General features: G+C 49.3%; 1 protein-coding gene across 4 annotated transcripts in view; it reads right to left on the minus strand.

Annotated features, from left to right (window-relative positions):
• LOC137541109 (tubulin-specific chaperone D-like) overlaps positions 1-22,084 on the minus strand; it is a 1,052,576-nt gene that overhangs the window by 111,781 nt on the left and 918,711 nt on the right. For 3 of the 4 annotated variants that reach the window (XM_068262253.1, XM_068262252.1, XM_068262254.1), the window contains exon 5: positions 21,046-21,143. The exons of the other annotated variant lie outside the window; for it this stretch is intronic. In XM_068262253.1, coding sequence (XP_068118354.1) covers positions 21,046-21,143 — 98 coding nt within the window. The remainder of the gene's footprint in view (positions 1-21,045; positions 21,144-22,084) is intronic. 4 annotated transcript variants of the gene reach the window in all.

The raw sequence follows: 22,084 nt of genomic DNA on the forward strand, positions 1-22,084 counted from the left end.
CTCACCGCATCCTAGTACCTTTACTGTTCAGTGAACCCAGCTCACTGCATCCTACTACCTGTTGTATTGAGTGAACCCACCTCACTGCATCCTAGTACCTTTACTGTTCAGTGAACCCAGCTCACTGCATATACCTAGCATCCCCCCCCCCCCCCCCCCAGAGATGGACAAAATGGACAAACCAGGTAGAGGAAGAGGTAGAGGCAGACCCAGAGGAAGGCCACCAGGCACCGGCAGGTCTGTGCGAGGTGGTGTTGCTGTGATTTCTTGCGGACCTGCCCCAAAATACAGTGCTCAGAAGAAGGCACGTGCCATCACTTCCCAAAATCGTGAGGAGGTAATTGAGCATTTAACACAGAACACCTCATCTCCCGCAGCCACCAGCGCTACAACAAGCATCACATCCGCTGCATTTGACACATCGCAGGAGTTATTTGGTGGTGGTGAAATCACTGATTCGCAGCCACTACTGCAACAACAAGAAGAAGGCGCAGGTTACCACCTCCTACGTCTGAGTTAGGTGGCGATAGTATGGACGTAACGTGTGTGGAGGGGGCTGATGAAACACCTGAAGTTGGTGCAGTTGAGGAGGTGTCTGAGGAAAGTGCAGCTGGCCAGGAGGATTATGATGATGATTATACGGATACCACATATGTTCCCGATAGAGGAGATGACCAGGGGGACAGTTCAGAGGAGGAGTCAGAGAGGACTAGGAGGAGATGACTCCATGATAGAAGCAGAGGGAGCTCGTCCTCAAAAAAAGCTGGGGGCAGTGTCCAGCGCCATGTATCGCCAGCTATGGCCAGTCAGCCAACATGCCCTTCAACGTCAGCTGCTGATGCCACCGTAGTGCCATCACCCCAGGGGGGCTCAGCGGTTTGGAAATTTTTTAACGTGTGTGTCTCAGATCGGAGCAAAGCCATCTGTTTCTGCCAGCAAAAATTGAGCCGTGGAAAGGCCAACTCTCACGTAGGGACAAGTGCCTTACGAAGGCACTTGGAGAAAAAGGCACAAACAGCTATGGCAAGAACACCTGAGGAAAAGCAGCACCCCTCAAAAGACAAGCCACCCTCCTTCTCCTCGTCCTCCTTCAGGTGCATCGTCTTCATCCACTTTCTCCCTTGCACCTTCACAGCCACCCTCCTCCACACCGCCTCTTCCCTTCAGCGGTTCCTTCTCCTCTGCCCACAGCAGTACCCAGCTGTCCGTGAAGGAAGTATTTGAGCGGAAGAAGCAAATGTCTGCCAGTCACCCTCTCGCCCGGCGCCTGACAGCTGGCGTGGCGGAACTATTAGCTCGCCAGCTATTACCATACAAGCTGGTGGATTCTGAGGCTTTCCGTAAGTTTGTGGCCATTGGTACACCGCAGTGGAAGATACCAGGCCGCAATTATTTTTCACAAAAGGCCATACCCAAACTCTTCCATGCAGTTGAGAGGCAAGTGGTGTCATCTCTGGCACACAGCGTTGGGTCAAGGGTCCACCTGACCACAGATGCCTGGTCTGCCAAGCACCGGCAGGGCAACTACATTACATACACAGCCCATTGGGTCAACCTGGTGACCGATGGCAGCAAGCAGGGAGTACGTGGCTGCGCAGAGGACCGACTTGTCACACCTCCACGGCTTGCAGGCAGGCCTCCAGCCACCTCCTCTCCACCTGCTATCACCGCTTCGCTGTCATCCTCCTCCTCCTCCTTGGCTGGTGCCACCATCTCCTCTCCAGCTACACAGCCCCAGCACCCCAGGGCCTATGCTGCATGCCAGGTGCGACGGTGTCATGCAGTGTTAGACATGTCTTGCCTGAAAGCAGAGAGTCACACTGGAGCAGCTCTCCTGGCTGCTCTTAACAAACAGGTGGAGCAATGGCTGACCCCGCACAAGCTTGAGATCGGCAACATGGTGTGTGACAACGGCAGCAATCTCATTGCTGCGTTGAATTTGGGAAAGCTGACACATACCCTGCATGGCACGTGCTTAATCTGGTCGTGCAAAGATTTGTGTCCAAGTACCCAGGCTTAGAGGACGTCCTGAAGCAGGCCAGGAAGTTGTGTGGGCATTTCAGGCGCTCTTACAAGGCCATGGCACGCTTTGCAGAGATTCAGCGTAGAATCAACTTGCCGGTGAGACGCCTGATTTGCGATAGCCCGACTCGCTGGAATTCCACCCTGCTGATGTTCTCTCGCCTGCTAGACCAGGAGAAAGCCGTCACCCAGTACCTGTATCATTACAGTACAAGGACACAATCTGGGAGGATGGGGATGTTGTGGCCCAACAACTGGACACTGATGCGAAATGCATGCAGGGTCATGGAGCCCTTTGAGGAGGTGACCAAACTGGTGAGTCGCGATGAGGGCACCATCAGCGACTTGATCCCCTACGCCTACTTCCTGGAGCGTGCCGTGCGTAGAGTGGTGGATACAGCTGTGGAGGAGCGTGAACAAGAAGAGTTAGGGCAGCAGGACTCGTGGGAGCCATTTACACACGAACCCGATGTTTCCACAACACCGGCGGCAGCACAGAGGGGGGAGGAGGAGGAAGAAGAAGAGGAGTCGTGTGGGGAAGGAGAGGAGTCAGACTCTGATGATGGTGATGAGGAGGAAGGTGTTTCTGTGGAGGAGGAAGAGGCGGCGGAAGGAGAACAAAAGCGGCAGCCATCACAGGGGGCTTCTGCTGCTCCACGTTCCCGTGGTATTGTTCGTGGCTGGGGGGAGGAAGAGGAGTTGCGTCCCGTCACTGAGGAAGAGCAAGAGGAGATGGAGAGTACGTCTGCATCCAGCTTTGTGCAGATGTCCTCTTTCATGTTGTCCAGCCTGTTGAGGGATCCCCGTATCAAAAAACTCAAGACTAATGACTTGTACTGGGTGGCCACGCTACTAGACCCTCGGTACAGGCACAAAGTGGCCGACCTGTTACCAACTCAACAAAAGGCGGAAAGGATGCAGCACTTTCAGAACAAGCTGTCGATGATGCTTTACAATTCATTTACAATGCTTTACAATTCATTTAAGGGTGATGTGGCTGCACAACGCAATCAAGGTACCATTGGCAGTAATCCTCCTCCTCCCAAGTCCACGCAGGCAAGAACAGGACGCTCCAGCGATCTCAGTGTGATGTCGGACGTTCTTTAGTCCAACTCCTCGCCATAGTCCTTCCGGATCCACCCTCCAATAACGCCTGGACCGACAGGTAGCCGACTACCTGGCTTTGAGTGTGGATGTAGACTCTGCGAAAATCGACGATGAACCCTTGGACTACTGGTTGCGCAGGCTTGACCTGTGGTCAGAGCTGTCCCAATTTGCCATACAACTTCTCTCTTGCCCTGCCGCAAGCGTCCTGTCAGAAAGGACCTTCAGTGCAGCTGGAGGCATAGTTACTGAGAAGAGAAGTCGCCTAAGTCACGACAGTGTTCAGTACCTGACCTTTATCAAAATGAATGAGGAATGGATCACGGAGGGCTACTGCACGACCGAAGACTAAGTCAGTCTCCACACACAGCATCTCTGCCTGCAGGCCGCTTGACTGCCTTCTCCGCCACCACCAACAGGGTCCAGGACTCTAGGCGGATTCCTAGCAGCGGCCGCTACACTAATTTTTTCTGGTGCGTGTACATGTGCCCATCCCCCTTCGTGATCATTACCTTGCCGCGGTGAAGGGGCTTGCGCATCACAATGAAGCAATGACCGCCAGCTATTTGAGTGTCTCGGGTGGGGGTGGCACACAAAAGATAATAAGGTCGTTGCTTCATTGTGGTCAGACCAAATTTGATCATCAGCTGGACAGTCACTGTTCTGTCATTCAGCTACATCAGCCGGGCGAGCATATGGGCTGAAAAGCCACCATCACCTGCACTCTCGTCATGGTGCGCACCAGTCCAGCACGGCCGTCACTACACAAACGGCTGTTTGCAGTCACTGCATACCTTTCACTGCATCTGTGACTGCACATTATGCCTGGCAGTCAGTGCATAACTTGCACTTGCATGGATACACTTTTAAACAATTTAAAAATACAACCAGTGATGCTCGGATACCCCTTTTTATTATTCGAGTTTGGTCGAATTCGAATAGTAAATTATTCGAATTCGGTCGAATATTCGAGTCGAATATTTTTTGCTATTCAATTCGACCTCGGACTTCGAGCTCACTATTCGAGTCAGTATTCGAGCTCATTATTCGAGCTGACTATTCGAATTGGCCTTAAATAGCTTCCAACACTTGTTTTGAGGGTGAATGATGCAAGAAACATCTTTTTTCCCAAGTAACAACAGCAAGTGATTATGTGGGGATGTTCCTTTAAAAAAAAAAAAAAGGTGGAAAGAGAGAAGTTGTGTCCAAAATTCTGTTCAGTAGTGTATATTCTCCTTCTCCTTCATATATTTTTTTAAAGAAATGCAGCCATTTTTGAGCGTAATACATAGCTGGTGGCGCACGCATGTTGGAAGCGCCATTGTATGTGCTCCCTGGCAGTGGAAACACACAGACAGCATGAGGTAAATTCAGCAGCAGCAGCAGGAGGAGGAGGATGATGTGGCAGCAGGCAGTCAATGAGGCAGGCAGCGAGACATAATAGGCTGTGTGGTACCTAGCGGTGGTACCAGGCCGTAAATACACAGCATGAGGTTCCAGACAGCGGTCGTGAAGCCCACATCATGTCCAATACACAACTGGGACAACACAGTTTTCAACCCGGACACCTCTAAAAATAATATCACAAAGTATTAATAAAAAGAATATATTTTTTTAGTTTTTTTTAAAGAAATGCAGCTATTTTTGAGCGTAATAAATAGCTGGTGGCGCACGCATGTTGGAAGCGCCATTGTATGTGCTCCCTGGCAGTGGAAACACACAGACAGCAGGAGGTAAATTCAGCAGCAGGAGGAGGAGGATGAGTGTGTGGCAGCAGGCAATCAGGTAGGGAGGCAGCGTGACATAATAGCCCTGGTACCTAGCGTTGATACCAGGGCTGTAAATAAACACAACAGGTAGGGATGAGCTGAAATTTTCGAAATTTCGCATTACTAAAATTACGCATGCGAAATTTGCGATTACGATGCGAAATTACAGTAGCGTAATTGCCATTAAAATCGTAATTGAAAATACCGTAAGCGTAATTTTCAACGCGTAATTTCGCGTTTCGTTCATGCCGTAATTTCGCATTAAACGCTACCGTAATTTTGCGTTAAACCGTAACGCTCCGTATAATATACAAAAGCCGCCGACTTTAAGGGTTAATAGCAAAGCCCCCTTAAGTGCTAAGAGCCTCAAATTTGGAGAATATATTAAGGAGATCAGGAGGAATAAGAGGAAATTTTTTTTTTTTTCAAAAAGACCTTATAGTTTTTGAGAAAATCGATGTTAAAGTTTCAAAGGAAAAATGTAAACATTTAAAAACCCACCGACTTTAACGGTTAATAGCAAAGCCTGCTTAAAGTTTAGGAATTTTTGAGAAAATCGATTTTTAAGTTTCAAGGGCGAAAATGTCTTTTAAATGCAGAAAATGTCAGTTTTTTTTTGCACAGGTAACAATAGTGTATTATTTTCATAGATTCCCCCAAGTGGGAAGAGTTTTACTTACTTCGTTCTGAGTGTGGGAAATATTAAAAAAAAATGACATGGGGTCCCCCCTCCCAGACCTCTTTAACCCCTTGTCCCCCATGCAGGCTGGGATAGCCAGAATGCGGAGCACCGGCCGCGTGGGGCTCCGCACCCTGACTATACCAGCCCGCATGGTCCATGGATTGGGGGGTCTCGGAAGGGGAGGGGCAGCCAAGCTTTCCCCTCCCCCTCCGAGCCCTTGTCCAATCCAAGGACAAGGGGCTCTTCTCCACCTCCGATGGGCGGTGGAGGTGGAGGCCGCGATTTCCTGGGGGGGAGGTTCATGGTGGAATCTGGGAGTCCCCTTTAAAAAGGGGTCCCCCAGATGCCCACCCCCCCTCCCAGGAGAAATGAGTATAGAGGTACTTGTACCCCTTACCCATTTCCTTTAAGAGTTAAAAGTAAATAAACACACAAACACTTAGAAAAAGTATTTTAATTGAACAAAAAACATAACCACGAAAAAAGTCCTTTAATATTCTTAATTAACCATTAATACTTACCTGTCCCTTTAAATAAATGATCCCACGCAATATCCTCGGAAATGTTCTATCAGTTACAATGTAACAAAGTTATTACAATGTAACAACTTTGTTACATTGTAACTACGCCGCACCCGACGTCACTCACCGCCGCCGCCGCCTCCGCCTCCGCGTCTGCAGCACGCAGGACCCGACAGAGCTCTGAGCTATATAGCTCAGAGCTCTGAGAAGCATCTTTGTATTTTGGCTCCAAGGAGCCCCATTGGTCCTTAGCAGACCAATGGGGTTCCTTCTGATTTGAAGGAACCCCATTGGTCTGCTAAGGACCAATGGGGCTCCTTGGAGCCAAAATACAAAGATGCTTCTCAGAGCTCTGAGCTATATAGCTCAGAGCTCTGTCGGGTCCGTGCAGGACGCTAAGTCCCCGCCGGCTCCGCTGCCCTCCCCGCCTCTCCCACATGTCACCCACATGTCACCCACATGTGGGTGACATGTGGGTGACAGATGTGGGCGGGGTGGACAGCGAGAGCTGCGGGGACTTAGCGTCCTGCACGGACGGACATGTAATTGCTGCGGCGGCTGAGCGGCGAGTGACGTCGGGTGCGGCGTAGTTACAATGTAACAAAGTTGTTACATTGTAATAACTTTGTTACATTGTAACTGATAGAACTTTTCCGAGGCTATTTCGAGGGATCATTTATTTAAAGGGACAGGTAAGTATTAATGGTTAATTAACAATATTAAAGGACTTTTTTCGTGGTTATGTTTTTTGTTCAATTAAAATACTTTTTCTAAGTGTTTGTGTGTTTATTTACTTTTAACTCTTAAAGGAAATGGGTAAGGGGTACAAGTACCTCTATACTCATTTCTCCTGGGAGGGGGGGTGGGCATCTGGGGGACCCCTTTTTAAAGGGGACTCCCAGATTCCACCATGAACCTCCCCCCCAGGAAATCGCGGCCTCCACCTCCACCGCCCATCGGAGGTGGAGAAGAGCCCCTTGTCCTTGGATTGGACAAGGGCTCGGAGGGGGAGGGGAAAGCTTGGCTGCCCCTCCCCTTCCGAGACCCCCCAATCCATGGACCATGCGGGCTGGTATAGTCAGGGTGCGGAGCCCCACGCGGCCGGTGCTCCGCATTCTGGCTTTCCCAGCCTGCATGGGGGACAAGGGGTTAAAGAGGTCTGGGAGGGGGAACCCCATGTCGTTTTTTTTTAATATTTCCCACACTCAGAACGAAGTAAGTAAAACTCTTCCCACTTGGGGGAATCTATGAAAATAATACACTATTGTTACCTGTGCAAAAAAAACTGACATTTTCTGCATTTAAAAGACATTTTCGCCCTTGAAACTTAAAAATCGATTTTCTCAAAAACTATAAGGTCTTTTTGAATATTTTTTTTTCCTCTTATTCCCACTGATCCCCTTAATATACCCTGGGAATTTGGTGTTCCTAAACTTTAAGCAGGCTTTGCTATTAACCGTTAAAGTCGGCGGGTTTTTAAATGTTTACATTTTTCCTTTGAAACTTTAACATCGATTTTCTCAAAAACTATAAGGTCTTTTTGAAAAAAAATTTTTTCCTTTTATTCCTCCTGATCTCCTTAATATATTCTCCAAATTTGAGGCTCTTAGCATTTAAGGGGGCTTTGCTATTAACCCTTAAATTCGGCGGCTACCTAACATTGATACATGCGTCAACTTTTCCGCTTCGGGAGCATGACCATACGCATTAATTTCGTAATAACGTTTCCAATGCGAAAATTACGCGAAAATTACGGTTACGCGAAATTTCACGAAATCCTTCTTCATTACGATTATGTACTTACGGCCATAAATGTAATTACACTAATTACGCGAAATTTCGCGAAATCGTAATTACTCCATTACGCTCATCTCTAACAACAGGAGGTCCCAGACAGCGGTCGTGCAGCCCACATCATGTCCAATACACAACTAGGACAACACATTCAACCCGGGCACCTCAGAAAAATTAAACTTTTTTTTTTTTTGGTTTACTTTTTTTTTTTTTTTTTTTTTACAGCAAATTACACAGATATAGCTATTGTTGGACGTAATAGCTGGTGGCAGAGCGGCAGCAGAAGGTAAATCTGTGTACCCTGGCAGTGGGGAAACACAGACAGACAGCAGAATGGCAGTACACAGCAGCCCACTGTAGATGTAAAATGTGTAGCTGCATAGTCAAAGTGAACCAGGCTGGCTTAGTGAGCAGGAGCCAGGAGGTGGTAAAGGGTGGTAAGGCACATTAACGATGGTTCTTCTGGCAGCCAGTTCATGTCCCCCTCTCGCCGACAACAGGGGCCAGGAACTCGCCTTCCACCCACGCCTGGTTCATCTTGAGAAACGTCAGTCTGTCCACAGACTTGTGAGACAGACGTGAGCGTTTCTCGGTGACCACGCCACCAGCTGCACTGAAGCAGCGCTCGGACAGCACGCTGGAAGGGGGGCAGGACAGCACTTCCAGGGCGTACTGCGCCAGCTCGCTCCAGATCTCCAGGCGCTTGACCCAATACTCCATGGGATCAACAGGGGCATCGCTGTCAAGCCCGCTGTAGGACCCCATGTAGTCAGCCACCATTCGGGTCAGGCGCTGGCTGTGACCGGAGGAGGATGCTGCTGCTTGCACCTCCTCTCTAGTCACTGCTGCCGGAGCCTCTACAGTCCTGTAGAGCTCGTTGCTGAGAGACAGCAGGTCTTTGGGGCGCTTGCTGCTGGATGCAGGCACCTGCTGCTGCCTCTGTGCTGGCTGGACAGTGGGGGTGGAAGGCTGGGGGAAGGCTTTCTCCAAGCGCTCAACAAGGGCCTGCTGCAAGCTCCTTATTTGTTGCGCTGGGTCTCCTCCTGCAGGCGGCAGGAACTGGCTCAACTTCCCCTTGAGGCGTGGGTCCAACATCATGCTGATCCAGATGTCCTCCCTCTGCTTCATCTGGATCACCCTGGGGTCTCTGCGCAGGCACGTCAGCATGTGCGCTGCCATTGGGAAGAGGCGGGCCACGTGTGCTGGCACATCGACGGCAGTGCTGTCCTCATCCTCCTCCTCTGCCGCCTCATCCTCTCTCCAGCCCCGCACCAACTCAGCTGCGCTGTGCTGATCCCCCTCATCAGCAGCAAGGTTAGGGACCTCCACCAAGTCGTCCTCCTCCTCCCCCTCAGAGGTGGACTGTGCTGCTGCTTGCCGCTCCTGCTGGTCCAAGGCTGCCGCTCCCTGTTCCAGCAAAGCATCGAGGGCCCTGTTCAGCAGACAAACCAGGGGCACCCACTCGCAGACCATAGCATGGTCCCTGCTCACCATGTTAGTGGCCTGCAGAAAGGGAGCCAGCACTAAGCACACCTGCTGCATGTGCCTCCAGTCATCATCGGGGACGATGGACGGGATGTTGCTGGTCTTTTCCCTTCTCTGAGCGGCGGAAACAGTGGCCTGGGCAAGGTACTGGTTGACAGCGTGCTTCTGTTCAACCAGATGCTCCAACATCGCCAGGGTGGAGTTCCAGCGAGTTGGAATGTCAAGGATCAGCCGATGGCGTGGCAGCTCCAGCTCCTTTTGTACGTCTTCCAGGCTCGCACAGGCTGCAGCCGAGCGCCAGAAGTGACGCACAACGTTCCTTGCCCTTTCCAGCAGTTCGCCCATCCCCTGGTAGGTGCGCAAGAACTTCTGCACCACCAGGTTCAGCACGTGGGCAAGACAGGGGATGTGGGTCAGGTTTCCCCTGTCAATTGCGGCAACCAGATTGGCCCCATTGTCGGCCACCACCTCTCCGACTCTGAGGCCTCTGGGGGTCAGCCAAATCCTCTCCTGCTCCTGGAGTTTGGCCAACACATGGGTTGCCGTCAGCTTGGTCTTCCCAAGGCTGACCAAGTGCAGCAGCGCTTGGCAGTGGCGGGCCTTCACGCTGCTGCTGAGGCGGGGGGTTTGGCCAGGTGTGCCGGAGGATGGCAGAGGATCGGAGGAACCTGCTGCAGTTCCCCTGACCCTGCGGGGTGGCACCACCCACTGTGTTGCTGCTGCTTCTGTGCCCGCTGCTGCTCTCCCATCCTCACCCCCTTCTACCAAGCTGACCCAGTGGACAGTAAAGGACAGGTAGCGGCCTGTCCCGAAGCGGCTGCTCCAGGAGTCCATGGTGACGTGGACCCTTTCACCAACCGCGTGCTCCAGCCCTAGCTCCACATTGGCCATCACAAAGCGGTGCAGTGCAGGAATGGCCTTGCGGGCGAAAAAGTGTCTGCTGGGGAGCTGCCAGTCTGGGGCTGCACAAGCAAGCAGCGCACGCATGTCGCTCCCCTCCTGCACGAGCGTGTACGGCAGGAGTTGGGAGCACATGGCCCGTGCCAGCAAGCCGTTCAGCTGACGCACGCGACGGCTGCTGGGAGGCAGAGCCCTAACCACCCCCTGGAAGGACTCGCTCAAAAGGCTCTGGCGTGGCCTTTTGCTGGCACGGGAATCAGCGGACACAGCAGAGGAGGCCACTGAGGACTGGCTGCCAGGACAGGCCTCAGTGTCGGTGGCAGGAGTTGCAGAGGGGGGAGGAGCAGTGCGTTTCCGCACTCCTGCTGGTGCTGCTGGAGGAGCAGGACGGCGGGTGGCTGCTGTTGCTGCTGCTGCTGCTGAAGGCTGTGCAGTGATGGGTGTGGTGCCACTGCCAGCACCAGATGCCTTCAGCCTCTGGAACTCCTCATGCTGGTGGAAATGTTTTGCAGCAAGGTGGTTGATGAGCGAGCTGGTGCTGAACTTTAAGGGGTCTGCACCTCTGCTCAACTTCCGCTGACAGTGGTTGCAAGTGGCGTACTTGCTGTACACTGTGGGCATGGTGAAAAATCGCCAGATTGGTGACAAAAACAACCCCCTACGGCCTGGAGCCACTGCTGCCTGTCTCCCTGTGGTGGTTGGGGCGGGGGCTTGGGTGCGGCTGGTGGTGGTACTGGCAGATGCTGCTGCTGCTGCTGCTGAGCCTGAGACACCAGCAGGCTGTGGGACCTGCCTACTGCTGCCAATGCTTGCAATGATGCGCCGCCTTTCAAGGCCTGCAAGCGCATCCTCCTCCTCAGAGCTGCTGATGATGACATCCCCAGGTGCTGGTGGTGGCGGCACCCAGTCTTTGTCTGTCACCACATCATCATCATCATCATCCTCCCCCTCCTGAAACATGTCCTGCTGGGATGATGACCCCCCAAACTCCTCTCCTGATGCATGGATGGGCTGCTTGACTGTCGCCACAGTCTTGCTGTCCAATCCCTCATCCCCCAAAGTGCCCATCAGCATCTCCTCCTCCAAATCGCCAACAACAGCAGACAATACCCTGATGGTGCCTGGGGTAAAAATTCTGCTGAGTGACAGGTCGCCAACTTGTGACGGTGAACTGGCCTCCTCCCCAGGCCCTGCTGGGCGGCTGCTGCGAACAGGGGTGGTGGTGGTGGTGAGGGTGGAGGCCTCGGATGCAGAGCTGATGGCGGGCTGCTCATCCTCCGTCATCAGTTGCACCACAGTGTCTGCATCCTTTTCCTCAATGGGACGTTTCCGACCCGGCTGGAGGAAAATAGGAGCAGGTACTACACGCTGCTGCTGCTGTGTCTCTGCAGTGTGAGTTGCTCCTGCTGGGCGGCGCCCAAGGCGTCCACGGCCAGTGGCTATAGGAGGAATGTTAGCCACTGACGCAGCTGCTGCTGCGGAACTGTGCATTGTGGCGCAGCCGCGGCTTGCCACAATGCTGCTCCCTCTCCTCTTGATTCCCTTGCTGCCCTTCCCCTTGACCAAACCGCGCTGGCTGCCACTAGTGTTGGGCGAACAGTGTTCGCCACTGTTCGGGTTCTGCAGAACATCACCCTATTCGGGTGATGTTCGAGTTCGGCCGAACACCATCAGGTGTTCGGCCTTTTAAGTTCGGGTTCGCCCCGAACTACTGAATGGCCGCCGAACAGGGCCCTGTTTGCCCGAACATGCCGCAATACGGCCCCCCTATGGGGTCGCAGGCATAAGGGGGGAGCATGCCCCGATCGCGGGGGGGGGGGGGTCGGAAATTCCCCCCACCCCCTCCGCTAGCGCTCCCCCCTCTGCCCGCTTCCCCATAAAAAAAAGTTTAAGGCAAGTTAAATAGTACTTGGTGGCTGGCCTGGCCCTGGCAGTGGAGTGAGGAGGAGGAGGAGTCCGAGTAGCAGAGTGACGCGTTGAGGCCAGGCAGCGGGCGGTTCAGCGGTAGTACCCTTGTGGTACTTCCGCCCTTTCTCTGACCTCACATCCTCTGCATACGAGGGTACGCGTCACGCGTACCCTCGTATGCGTCATCACGTAGAGGACGTGAGGTCAGAGAAAGGGCGGAAGTACCACAAGGGTACTACCGCTGAACCGCCCGCTGCCCGGCCTCAACGCGTCACTCTGCTACTCGGACTCCTCCTCCTCCTCACTCCACTGCCAGGGGCCAGGGCCAGGCCAGCCACCAAGTACTATTTAACTTGCCTTAAACTTTTTTCATGGGGAAGCGGGCAGAGGGGGGAGAGCTAGCAGAGGGGGTGGGGGGAATTTCTGACCCCCCCCCCCCCCGCGATCGGGGCATGCTCCCCCCTTATGCCTGCGACCCCATAGGGCCCCCAAAATGGGCATGTTCGGGGGTCTTATTTACTTCCATTGAGTTCGGCGTTCGGGCCGAACATGGGCCAGATGTTCGGCCCGAACGCCGAACTCAATGGAAGTAAATCGGCCCGAACCCGAACATCCAGGTGTTTGCCCAACACTAGCTGCCACTTCCAGACATCTTTGATGTTTTGGGCGTAAACAAAAAAGTTTTTTAAAAGGGCGGGTGAAAAAGTGGGGTACTTTAATGGAGTGGGTTGGTGGGTGAGGTGACACTAATCACTAAGTGATTAGATCGCTAAGGGATTACTAGTACAGTACTAATACAACATACAATAATTCAGTAATCAGTATAAGTGTGAACAGTGAACAGTGAGTGTGTCCCCTAGTACACTAACTAGAAAATACAATAATCAGTAGTAATCAGATTAAGTAGAAGGAAATAGAGTGTGTGTGTGTACTGAGTGCACGCACACACACACGCAGGAGCTAGCCTATGAACAGTGACTGAGTGTCCCTAGTAGTAAGTAGTAAGTAAGTGTACAACTAAAAATTACAATAATCAGTAGTAATCAGAAGGAAATAGAGTGTGTGTACTGACAGTGCACGCACACACACACACACGCAGGAGCTAGCCTATGAACAGTGACTGAGTGTCCCTAGTAGTAAGTAGTAAGTAAGTGTACAACTAGAAATTACAATAATCAATAGTAATCAGAAGGAAATAGAGTGTGTACTGTGCACGCACACACGCAGGAGCTATGAACAAACAGTGACAGTGAGTGTCCTAGTACAGTTACTACAAAATACAATCACTCAGTAGTAAAGGTAGGACAGCAGAAACACTGGTATAATAAACTGATCCCACTTTTTCTGCGCAATTCTTAATTTTACTGGTAGCGCGCCCAGGCTATGCATATGCACAGGTAGGTTTAGTTAGTGTTAGGTCCCCTCCCATGGAGGAAAGACTTCTACGACAGTGGGAGGGACAAGTCCCTCCCATGGAGGAAAGACTTCTACGACAGTGGGAGGGACAAGTACCTAACAATTGCAAATTGTTAGTGAAACTAACATCCTCCAAGTGGCAGACAGGTCATGTGTGTGCTCATTGTGTATTTGAATCCCATGAGTGGGGTGTGCACTTTTTTGTAGGTAAGCACTCATCTGTTTTTAAGTAGCGCTGTTCATTTCTTTGCTGTGTTTGATTTAATTCTGGTCAGCTGCTCCCACTTGTTAGTGTTTCTTTGGTGTATATGCAGAGCCTCTGTTTGGTTCAAGGTGCGTTCGTAGTTCCTGGGGGGGCTCAGCGCATCTCTGAGCTGAGGCCATTCAGGGGCGGCCTGGTGATGCGCTGATCCCACTTTTTCTGCGCAATTCTTAATTTTACTGGTAGCGCGCCCAGGCTATGCATATGCACAGGTAGGTTTAGTTAGTGTTAGGTCCCCTCCCATGGAGGAAAGACTTCTACGACAGTGGGAGGGACAAGTCCCTCCCATGGAGGAAAGACTTCTACGACAGTGGGAGGGACAAGTACCTAACAATTGCAAATTGTTAGTGAAACTAACATCCTCCAAGTGGTAGACAGGTCATGTGTGTGCTCATTGTGTATTTGAATCCCATGAGTGGGGTGTGCACTTTTTTGCAGGTAAGCACTCATCTGTTTTTAAGTAGCGCTGTTCATTTCTTTGCTGTGGTATAATAAACTAACAGAGGACAGTCACAGGAGGACAGCTGCCCACACAGGCAAGGCCCTGAGGCCTAAAGCAGTGTAAACTTGCCTGCAGCAGCTGTGTCTGTCTCTATGCAACACACAAGCTACTAACTAAAATACAATCTCTAACTAACAACAATATAGGTGTGTATAGGAGGTGTATGTGAGCAAAAACGCTAGGTAGTTGACCACAATAAAGCTCTTGCTAAGCCAAAGCACAAAGGAGCAGATCTCTCTCTGTACAAAGTCAGGCAAGGACGGAAAAACGGAACATGGCGGCCGCTATTTATAGGGTAGGGGCTGGCCAGGGTCCCCCTCTGTGATTGGCTGCCGTCAGAGGGCCTGGGAGCCCTCTGATTGGCTCTAAGGACATCAATCTGGGCTATGACGCTATTCGAGCTCGAATAGCACTGTTAGCTCGAATAGCTCGAATAGTGAATGGGCTATTCGAGTTCACTCGAATAGCCCATTCGAGTAGCTGCAGCTATTCGAGCTCGGTATTCGAGCTCGAAAAGCTGAAAAAAAAGAGTTTGAATATTCGAGCTACTCGAATATTCGAGCTCTGCTGAGCACCACTGAATACAACCATCTAAACTTGCAAACAATTTAAAAATACAACCACCTATCATTTTCAAACAATTTAAAAAAAGGGCAAAAAAAAAAAAAAAAAAACTTGCCCTCCGTAAAACATTCTTGGCAAATGCTTTTGACTTGGTTTGTCTTCCGCTGGCTCAAGGGTCCATCTGACCACAGATGCCTGGTCTGCAAAGCACGGTCAGGGCAGCTACAGCATGGGTCTCAGCAGGCTCCCACTTCGGGCCGCAATCCAACCTTCATTCCCCGCGGTGACAATGGCAGACTTGCCCTCCATAACAGATTCCCGTTAAAAGATTTAAAATTAATTCATTTCAAATACACAGCAGGGCCTCGAAAGTCCGCCTCCTGTATTGTTATTTTTGGTCACTACCTCGGGGCGGGCGGGCGTGCATGCCTGCCCGCTAGAGTTGGGCCGAACCTCAGATTTTAAGTTCGCGAACTTTCGCAAAAGGTTCGGTTCGCGAAAAAGTTCGCGAACCGCAATAGACTTCAATGGGGAGGCGAACTTTCAAAGTTTAAAAGTTTCTATCAGCTGGAAAAATGATAAAACATGTTTCAAAAGCTCTAATACCTGGAGCCACACCTAATTGAGTGAAATACACATCTCTGCTGGAGGACCCCCCCCCCTTCCCTCCTCCAAGCAAGGTCCTTTATACCATTTGCCTATCTACACTAATTAGTTATGGGACAGCTGCTACACACTCTGCTAGGAAGATTTTAATTTCCCTCCTCTCTCCTCTCTCCTCCCACCTCTCTCCTCCCTCCTCCAACCCTTCAACCCTTCAACCTATTCCCTCCTCCCTCCTACCGGAGGGAGGAGGATCTCTTCTGGCAGGGAATTATACTACTTTAAAAGCCAGTATACATCATACCATAGCTGGGAATCAAACCCAGATCTCACTGTGTAGTGGACACGTCACCCTAAGCACTGTACCACTACAGTAGTAAGTGAAGCTAGCCGAAAATGTACCATTAATGCTCAATGCAATAGAACCATTAGGTTGCTTAAAGGAGAACTGTAGTGAGAGGTATATGGAGGCTGCCATATTGATTTCCTTTTAAGCTATACCAGTTGCCTGGCAGCCCTGCTGATCTATTTGGCTGCAGTAATAATAATAATAATAATCCAAACATTTGTATAGCACTTTTCTCCTGTCAGACTCAAAGCGCTCAAGAGCTGCAGCCACAGGGACACGCTCAAGAGGCCACCCTGCAGTGTTAGGGAGTCTTGCCTTGAACTCCTTACTGAATAGGTACTTGACCTAGCCAGGATTCGAACCCTGGTCTCCCATGTCAAAGGCAGAGGCCTTAACCAGTACACTATCCAGCCACTGTAGTGTGAATCCCACCAGAAACAAGCATGCAGCTAATCTTGTCAGATCTTACAAAAATGTCAAACTGTTGTTTGTTCAGGGTCTAGGGCTAAAAGTATTGGAGGCAGAGGATCTGCAGGATAGCCAGGTAACTGGTATTGCTTAAAAGGAAATCAATATGGTAGCCTCCATATACCTTTCACTACAGTTCTCCTTTAAAGGGAACCTTAACTGAGAGTGATATGGCTGTTTCCTGTAAACAATACCAGTTGCCTGGCAGTCCAGCTGATCTTTGTGACTGCAATAGTGGCTGAAGCACACCCTGAAACAAGCATGCAGCTAATCCAGTCTGACTTCAGTCAGAGCACCTGATCTGCATGCTTGTTCAGGGGCTGTGGCTAAAAGTATTAGAGACACAGGATCAGCAGGCGATTCAGGCAACTGGTATTATTTTAAAAGGAAAAATCCATATCCTTCTCCGTTTAGGTTCCCTTTAAGGATTTGTAGCATAAAAGCCAACTCACATTGGCTGGGATTTGAACCTGGGTCTCAATGTATGGTGGACAAGCACACTATCCACTATACCAACTGAAGCTGGCCTGAAATTGCTGGCCTGAAATTGCTGGCCTGAAATTGCTGGCCTGAAATTGCTGGTTCAGGCCAGCAATTTCAGGCCAGCTTCAGTTGGTATAGTGGATAGGGAGGTGGGAGGAGGGAGGTGGGAGGTGGGAGGAGGGAGGAATTAAAACTCTCTAGCAGAGTGTGTACCAGCTGTCCCATAATTAGTGTAGGTAGACAACTGAGTCAAATGGTATAAAGGACCTAGCTTGAAGGGCGGGTCCTCAAGCAGTGTGTTTGACCATAACATGGCTGCTGACAGTGAAATGGAGGCTAAAAATTTAGTTTTTTGATGCGAACTGGGCGAAGCGAACTTCCACAAACGTTCGCCTGCGGGTGGCGAACGCGAACCACCGAAGTTCGCCGGGAACCGTTCGCCGGCGAACCGTTCGGCCCAACTCTACTGCCCGCTGCCCTCCTTGGATGTGTAGTGGTAGCCGTTGCTCAGGCTCCACACCGGATTCAAACCCCTCATTCCCCGGCCATTACCCGGGGTCACAATGGCAGACTTGCCCGCCTCCAAGGATTCTCATTGTAGCGGTACTGAACAAGTACACAGCAAGTAGAAAATGTAATTTAAAAACAAAACGTAAGCTTTTTAACAATGCCATGGAAAGTTGAGAAGGAAGTCACACATTACCTGACATCACTGAGTGAGGAAGAGCAATCTCGCCATGTTGCGCAGTAGTCCAGCATGGCCGTCACTACACAGAGCGGTTTACGGTGCGTTACACGGTGAGTTTGATGTGTCAGTGTGAAGCAGTACTCTAATTACACTCCCTGATTGATGTATACACATGCAAGATGTTTTAAAGCACGTTAGGCCTGCAATTTAGCATTCAATGTGATTTCTGACCTTAAAACGCTGCTTTGCGTCACATCCAGATTTTTCCCCGGAACTTTTGGCATGTATCCCACTCCGCCATGCCCCCGTCCAGGTGTGAGACCCCTTGAAACATCTTTTCCATCACTTTTGTGGCCAGCATAATTTTTTCTATTTTTCAAAGTTCGCCTCCCCATTGAAGTCTATTGCGGTTCGCGAACTTTTCCGCGAACCGAACCTTCCGCGGAAGTTTGCAAACCCGGTTCGCTAACCGAAAATCGGAGGTCCGCGACATCTCTAGTCTCAAAAAGTATATTGTCATTTTGAAAAAACAAAAACAAAAATGTTCCTCTTGTTCCCACTGTTCTTAAAGAGAGTCTGAAGCGAGAATAGATATCGCTTCAGACCTCATATATAGCAGGGGCACGCGTTTCTACTTTTCAAAGTTTGCCTCCCCATTGAAATCTATTGCAGTTCGCAAAAAGTTCGTGCGAACCGACTAATACAATGTGCAGTCACACAGGTGCAGTTAACAGGTATGCGCGGAGTGGTATATCACACTGTGTGCACTCAGGTAGGTAGGTGGGTGCACTGAACACAACAGGTAGGTTAATGCAGTGATGGTATTACAAATGTGCACCTGTCTCACATACACACGTACAGTGAACAGGTACAGTGACTGGTTGTATTAAATATCACACTGCGTGCGCTCACATAGCTGGTGGGTGCACTGTGAACAACAGGTAGGTATATGTAGTGATGGATATTACAATGTGCACCTGTCACACACAGACAGGTACCGGACAGGCACAATGACACTGCATGCGCTCACATAGGGAGGTGGGTGCACTGAAGTAAACAACAGGTAGGTATATAAAGTAATGGGTATTATAATGTGCAACTGGCACAGTAGTAATTATACCACCAAGGGGCCAAAGACCAGCTGCGACTGACTGACAGGGCTGTACATAATGCAAGTGGGCGACAAAATAAAAAAAAAAAAAAAAAAAAAAAATAGATCACAAGAACAAGATTAGCTCTTTAAAGAGCTGTTGAGGGTGCTTTTTTTTAGCAATAAGAATCAGCAAGGAGCAAGCTAACAAGCCCAACTAAGCTTTCCCTATAGGTCTCTGCACAGCAGCTCTCCCTTCTCTAATTACTTAAGGCACTGCCTTTATAAGGAGGGGGGGCTCCAGGAGGGAGTGTAGCCCAATTGGCTACAATGTGCCTGCTGATTGATGCACTATGGGGGCAAATTGAACTTCCAGAAAAGTTTGCGGTTCTCCGCGATCGCGAACCAAGGAAGTTCACCAGGAACCATTCCGGTTCCAGTGGCTGCAGTGCAAAGTATTATTAAAAAGATGTCCAGCACTGTAGAAAATCTCAGAGGACGTGGTCGAAAGCCAAAAGTGACAACTGTGCTGTCCAGGAGGACAGTGAGAGAGGTGAAAAAGAATCCAAGGATCACCACCAAAGCCATCCTGGTGAATCTGGGCACTTCGCTGGATTGTCTGCCTTGAGACATTGCCACCAGGACACTGCACACTGCTGGATTCCACAGATGCAGACCAGGACACCACTTCTCCAGATAAGGCACACAAAAGCTCACTTAGCATTTGCAAATGCTCATCTGGACAAAGAAAAAAAGCTCATACACACATCAGACCAAAGGCTTTGGAAAATGAAAGATCACAGACCAATTTTACCCCCTTCCAGGTAGTATGAGAGCCATACTCTACACAGTCTATTCTATGGAGCTGAACTCCAGCATCTTGCAAAGATTTCTGTCTGATGGGCACACACAGATGCTGTAGACATTCAAAACATCATTATCTGCAAAAGATTTGTTCCTGCAAAAGATCCGTTCCTGCAAAATGCATTTATAGTCTATATCTGCAGATCATCATACACACCTTGTTTAACAGACTTCATCTGCAGATCAGATCCACCAGGATGGATTTTCAGATCTGCAGATGATTGTCTGATCTGCAGATGAATGTCAGTTAAACAAGGTGTGTATGATGATCTGCAGATCTCATAGACTATGAATGCAATTTGCAGGAACGGATCTTTGGCAGGAACAGATCTTTTGCAGATACTGATCTCTTGTGTCTGTACAGCATCTGTGTGTGCAGCATCTTGCAAAGATTTTTTTCTGATGGGGAGTTCAGCTCCATAGAAAAGACTGTGAAGGTATGGCTCTCATACTACATGAAGGGTGGTAAGATTGGTCTGTGATCTTTCATTTTCCAAAAACTATATAGTCTGATGTGTGTATGAGCCTTAAGATTTCTGGTCTTCTGTGTTATGGTCAGAGGAAACAAAAATTCAAATGTACCTTATGTGTCCCCCCACCTTTTAGATTGTAAGCCTTGGCAGGGCCTCCCCCCTCAGTGTGTCCTCCTTAATTTTACTGCCCCGGCAATTACACCCTTCTCATGGACTAACTCGTACTTGTTTTGCCGGGTCTAAGTAATCCGCACTTTACACCCTGATTGTGTGTATAATCTTGTGCTATGTTGTATAACCGTTTGCTACCTCTCTGTCTCTCACCCCTTGTTGCAATGTATGTATCCCTATTTATTGTCCAGCGCTGCGTAATATGTTGGCGCTTTATAAATACAATAAATAATAATAATAATAATAATAATAATAATAATAATAATAATAGGTTTTGTCACAATAATGCCTCCTTCATTTGGCATACCAAAAGAGAATCATTCAACCCTAAGAACACCATACCCACTGTCATGTCAAACATGGTGGTGGGAACCTAATGCTTTGGGGGTGTTTTTTCAGCCAATGGACCAGGGAACCTAATCATGTAAATGGCACCATGAAAAATAAAAATACATGAGAATTCTCAACGACAACATCAGGCAGTCTGCATAGAAACTTGGCCTTGGGCACCAGTGGACATTTCAGCATGGCAATGACCCAAAACACACAGCAAAAGTAGTGAAGAGATGGTTAGCAGACGACAACAATTATAGGAAGCGTTTGATCGCTATAATAGCCAATGGGTGTTTTTCTATTGATTATTGAGAAGGGTATGAATAATTTTGGACTGGACACTTTTTGCTCAAACATAAATAAAAGCTGAGATTCTATCTCTATCTGTGTGCAGTACTAGGCTCAGATAAACCAGACGCATGCTGCTGTGCGGAAACCGCCGGTCTGAACGCGGAGACAGCCGCCCCGCTGCCAAACCGTGCGGCGGTGTCTCCACAATCCATTACATGGCTGACATGGTAAGATACTCTACAGTCTATATCAGAGTCACCGGCCTTCAGAGAGCAAACCCAGGCCAGGGTTTGTCTGACTTACCTTAGAAATGATAAGGAGGAATGTGATGGCCAGTTGGAAGAAATCAGGCGAGGAGGATTTATCCTGTATAATATCCAGCAGTAACTCCAACATCCACCCTGCAAGACAAAGCAGGACTGTTATCACTGCACTGAGCCAGGAGAGAGATGAGAGCTCTGGAGACTCCTAGTGGTAACACATGAGTAATGCACCTATCAGCACACTGCTATGCAGGGCTTCAGACAAGCAAAACTCCCAACTCAGATTTCTTTATTCACAGCACGTCCAACCTCCTCCAATTACACATACATACAGGAAATAAATGGAAAATATACATTTCCTACCATACAAGGTGTGTCATCCCTGCCAGTGTGAATACTCCAGATAATATACAATCCTCACAAATGAAAGGCTATAGATGTGTCAGTGGTTAATGAGATGCAAATAAAACTGCAATTATGCAGAATTATGCAAATGTATGCCATTTAAATGAACTAACCAGAATGTTGCATAATTCTACATCTATGAATTATTTGCATCTTATTGGCTATTCAGTAACCTTATAACAAAGGACAGAGTTTGTATGTTCTCTCCGTGTCTATATGGGTTTCCTCTGGGCACTCCAGTTTCCTCCTACATGCCAAAAACATACAGACTATGATACATACACTACACAATATAGACATGGGGCTATGGTAGGCATTCAATTGTGAGCCCCTCTGAGGGACAATTAAATAGGAATTGTAGTGAAAATTACAATAAAATTGCTTATTGTGAGTTTCTCAAACCTGTCCTTGTGACTCCCCAAAAGTGCATGGTTTGCAGGCAACCTGACTTATGCAAAGGTGGGTTAATTAGTGTCACAGCTACATGGAATCCACCTAGCTGAGACACTAACTACCCCACCTGTGCATAAGTGAGATTGCCTGCAAACAATGCACCGCTGGGGAGTCACGAGGACAGGTTTGAGAAACATTGGTTTACAATAGTAGTTACAGATTATTTAGTCAGTGTTTGCTCATTGTAAAATCTTTCCTCTCCCTGATTAACATTCTGAGAT

This window comes from Hyperolius riggenbachi, chromosome 12 (assembly GCF_040937935.1).
Source record: "Hyperolius riggenbachi isolate aHypRig1 chromosome 12, aHypRig1.pri, whole genome shotgun sequence".
NCBI lineage: Eukaryota > Metazoa > Chordata > Amphibia > Anura > Hyperoliidae > Hyperolius > Hyperolius riggenbachi.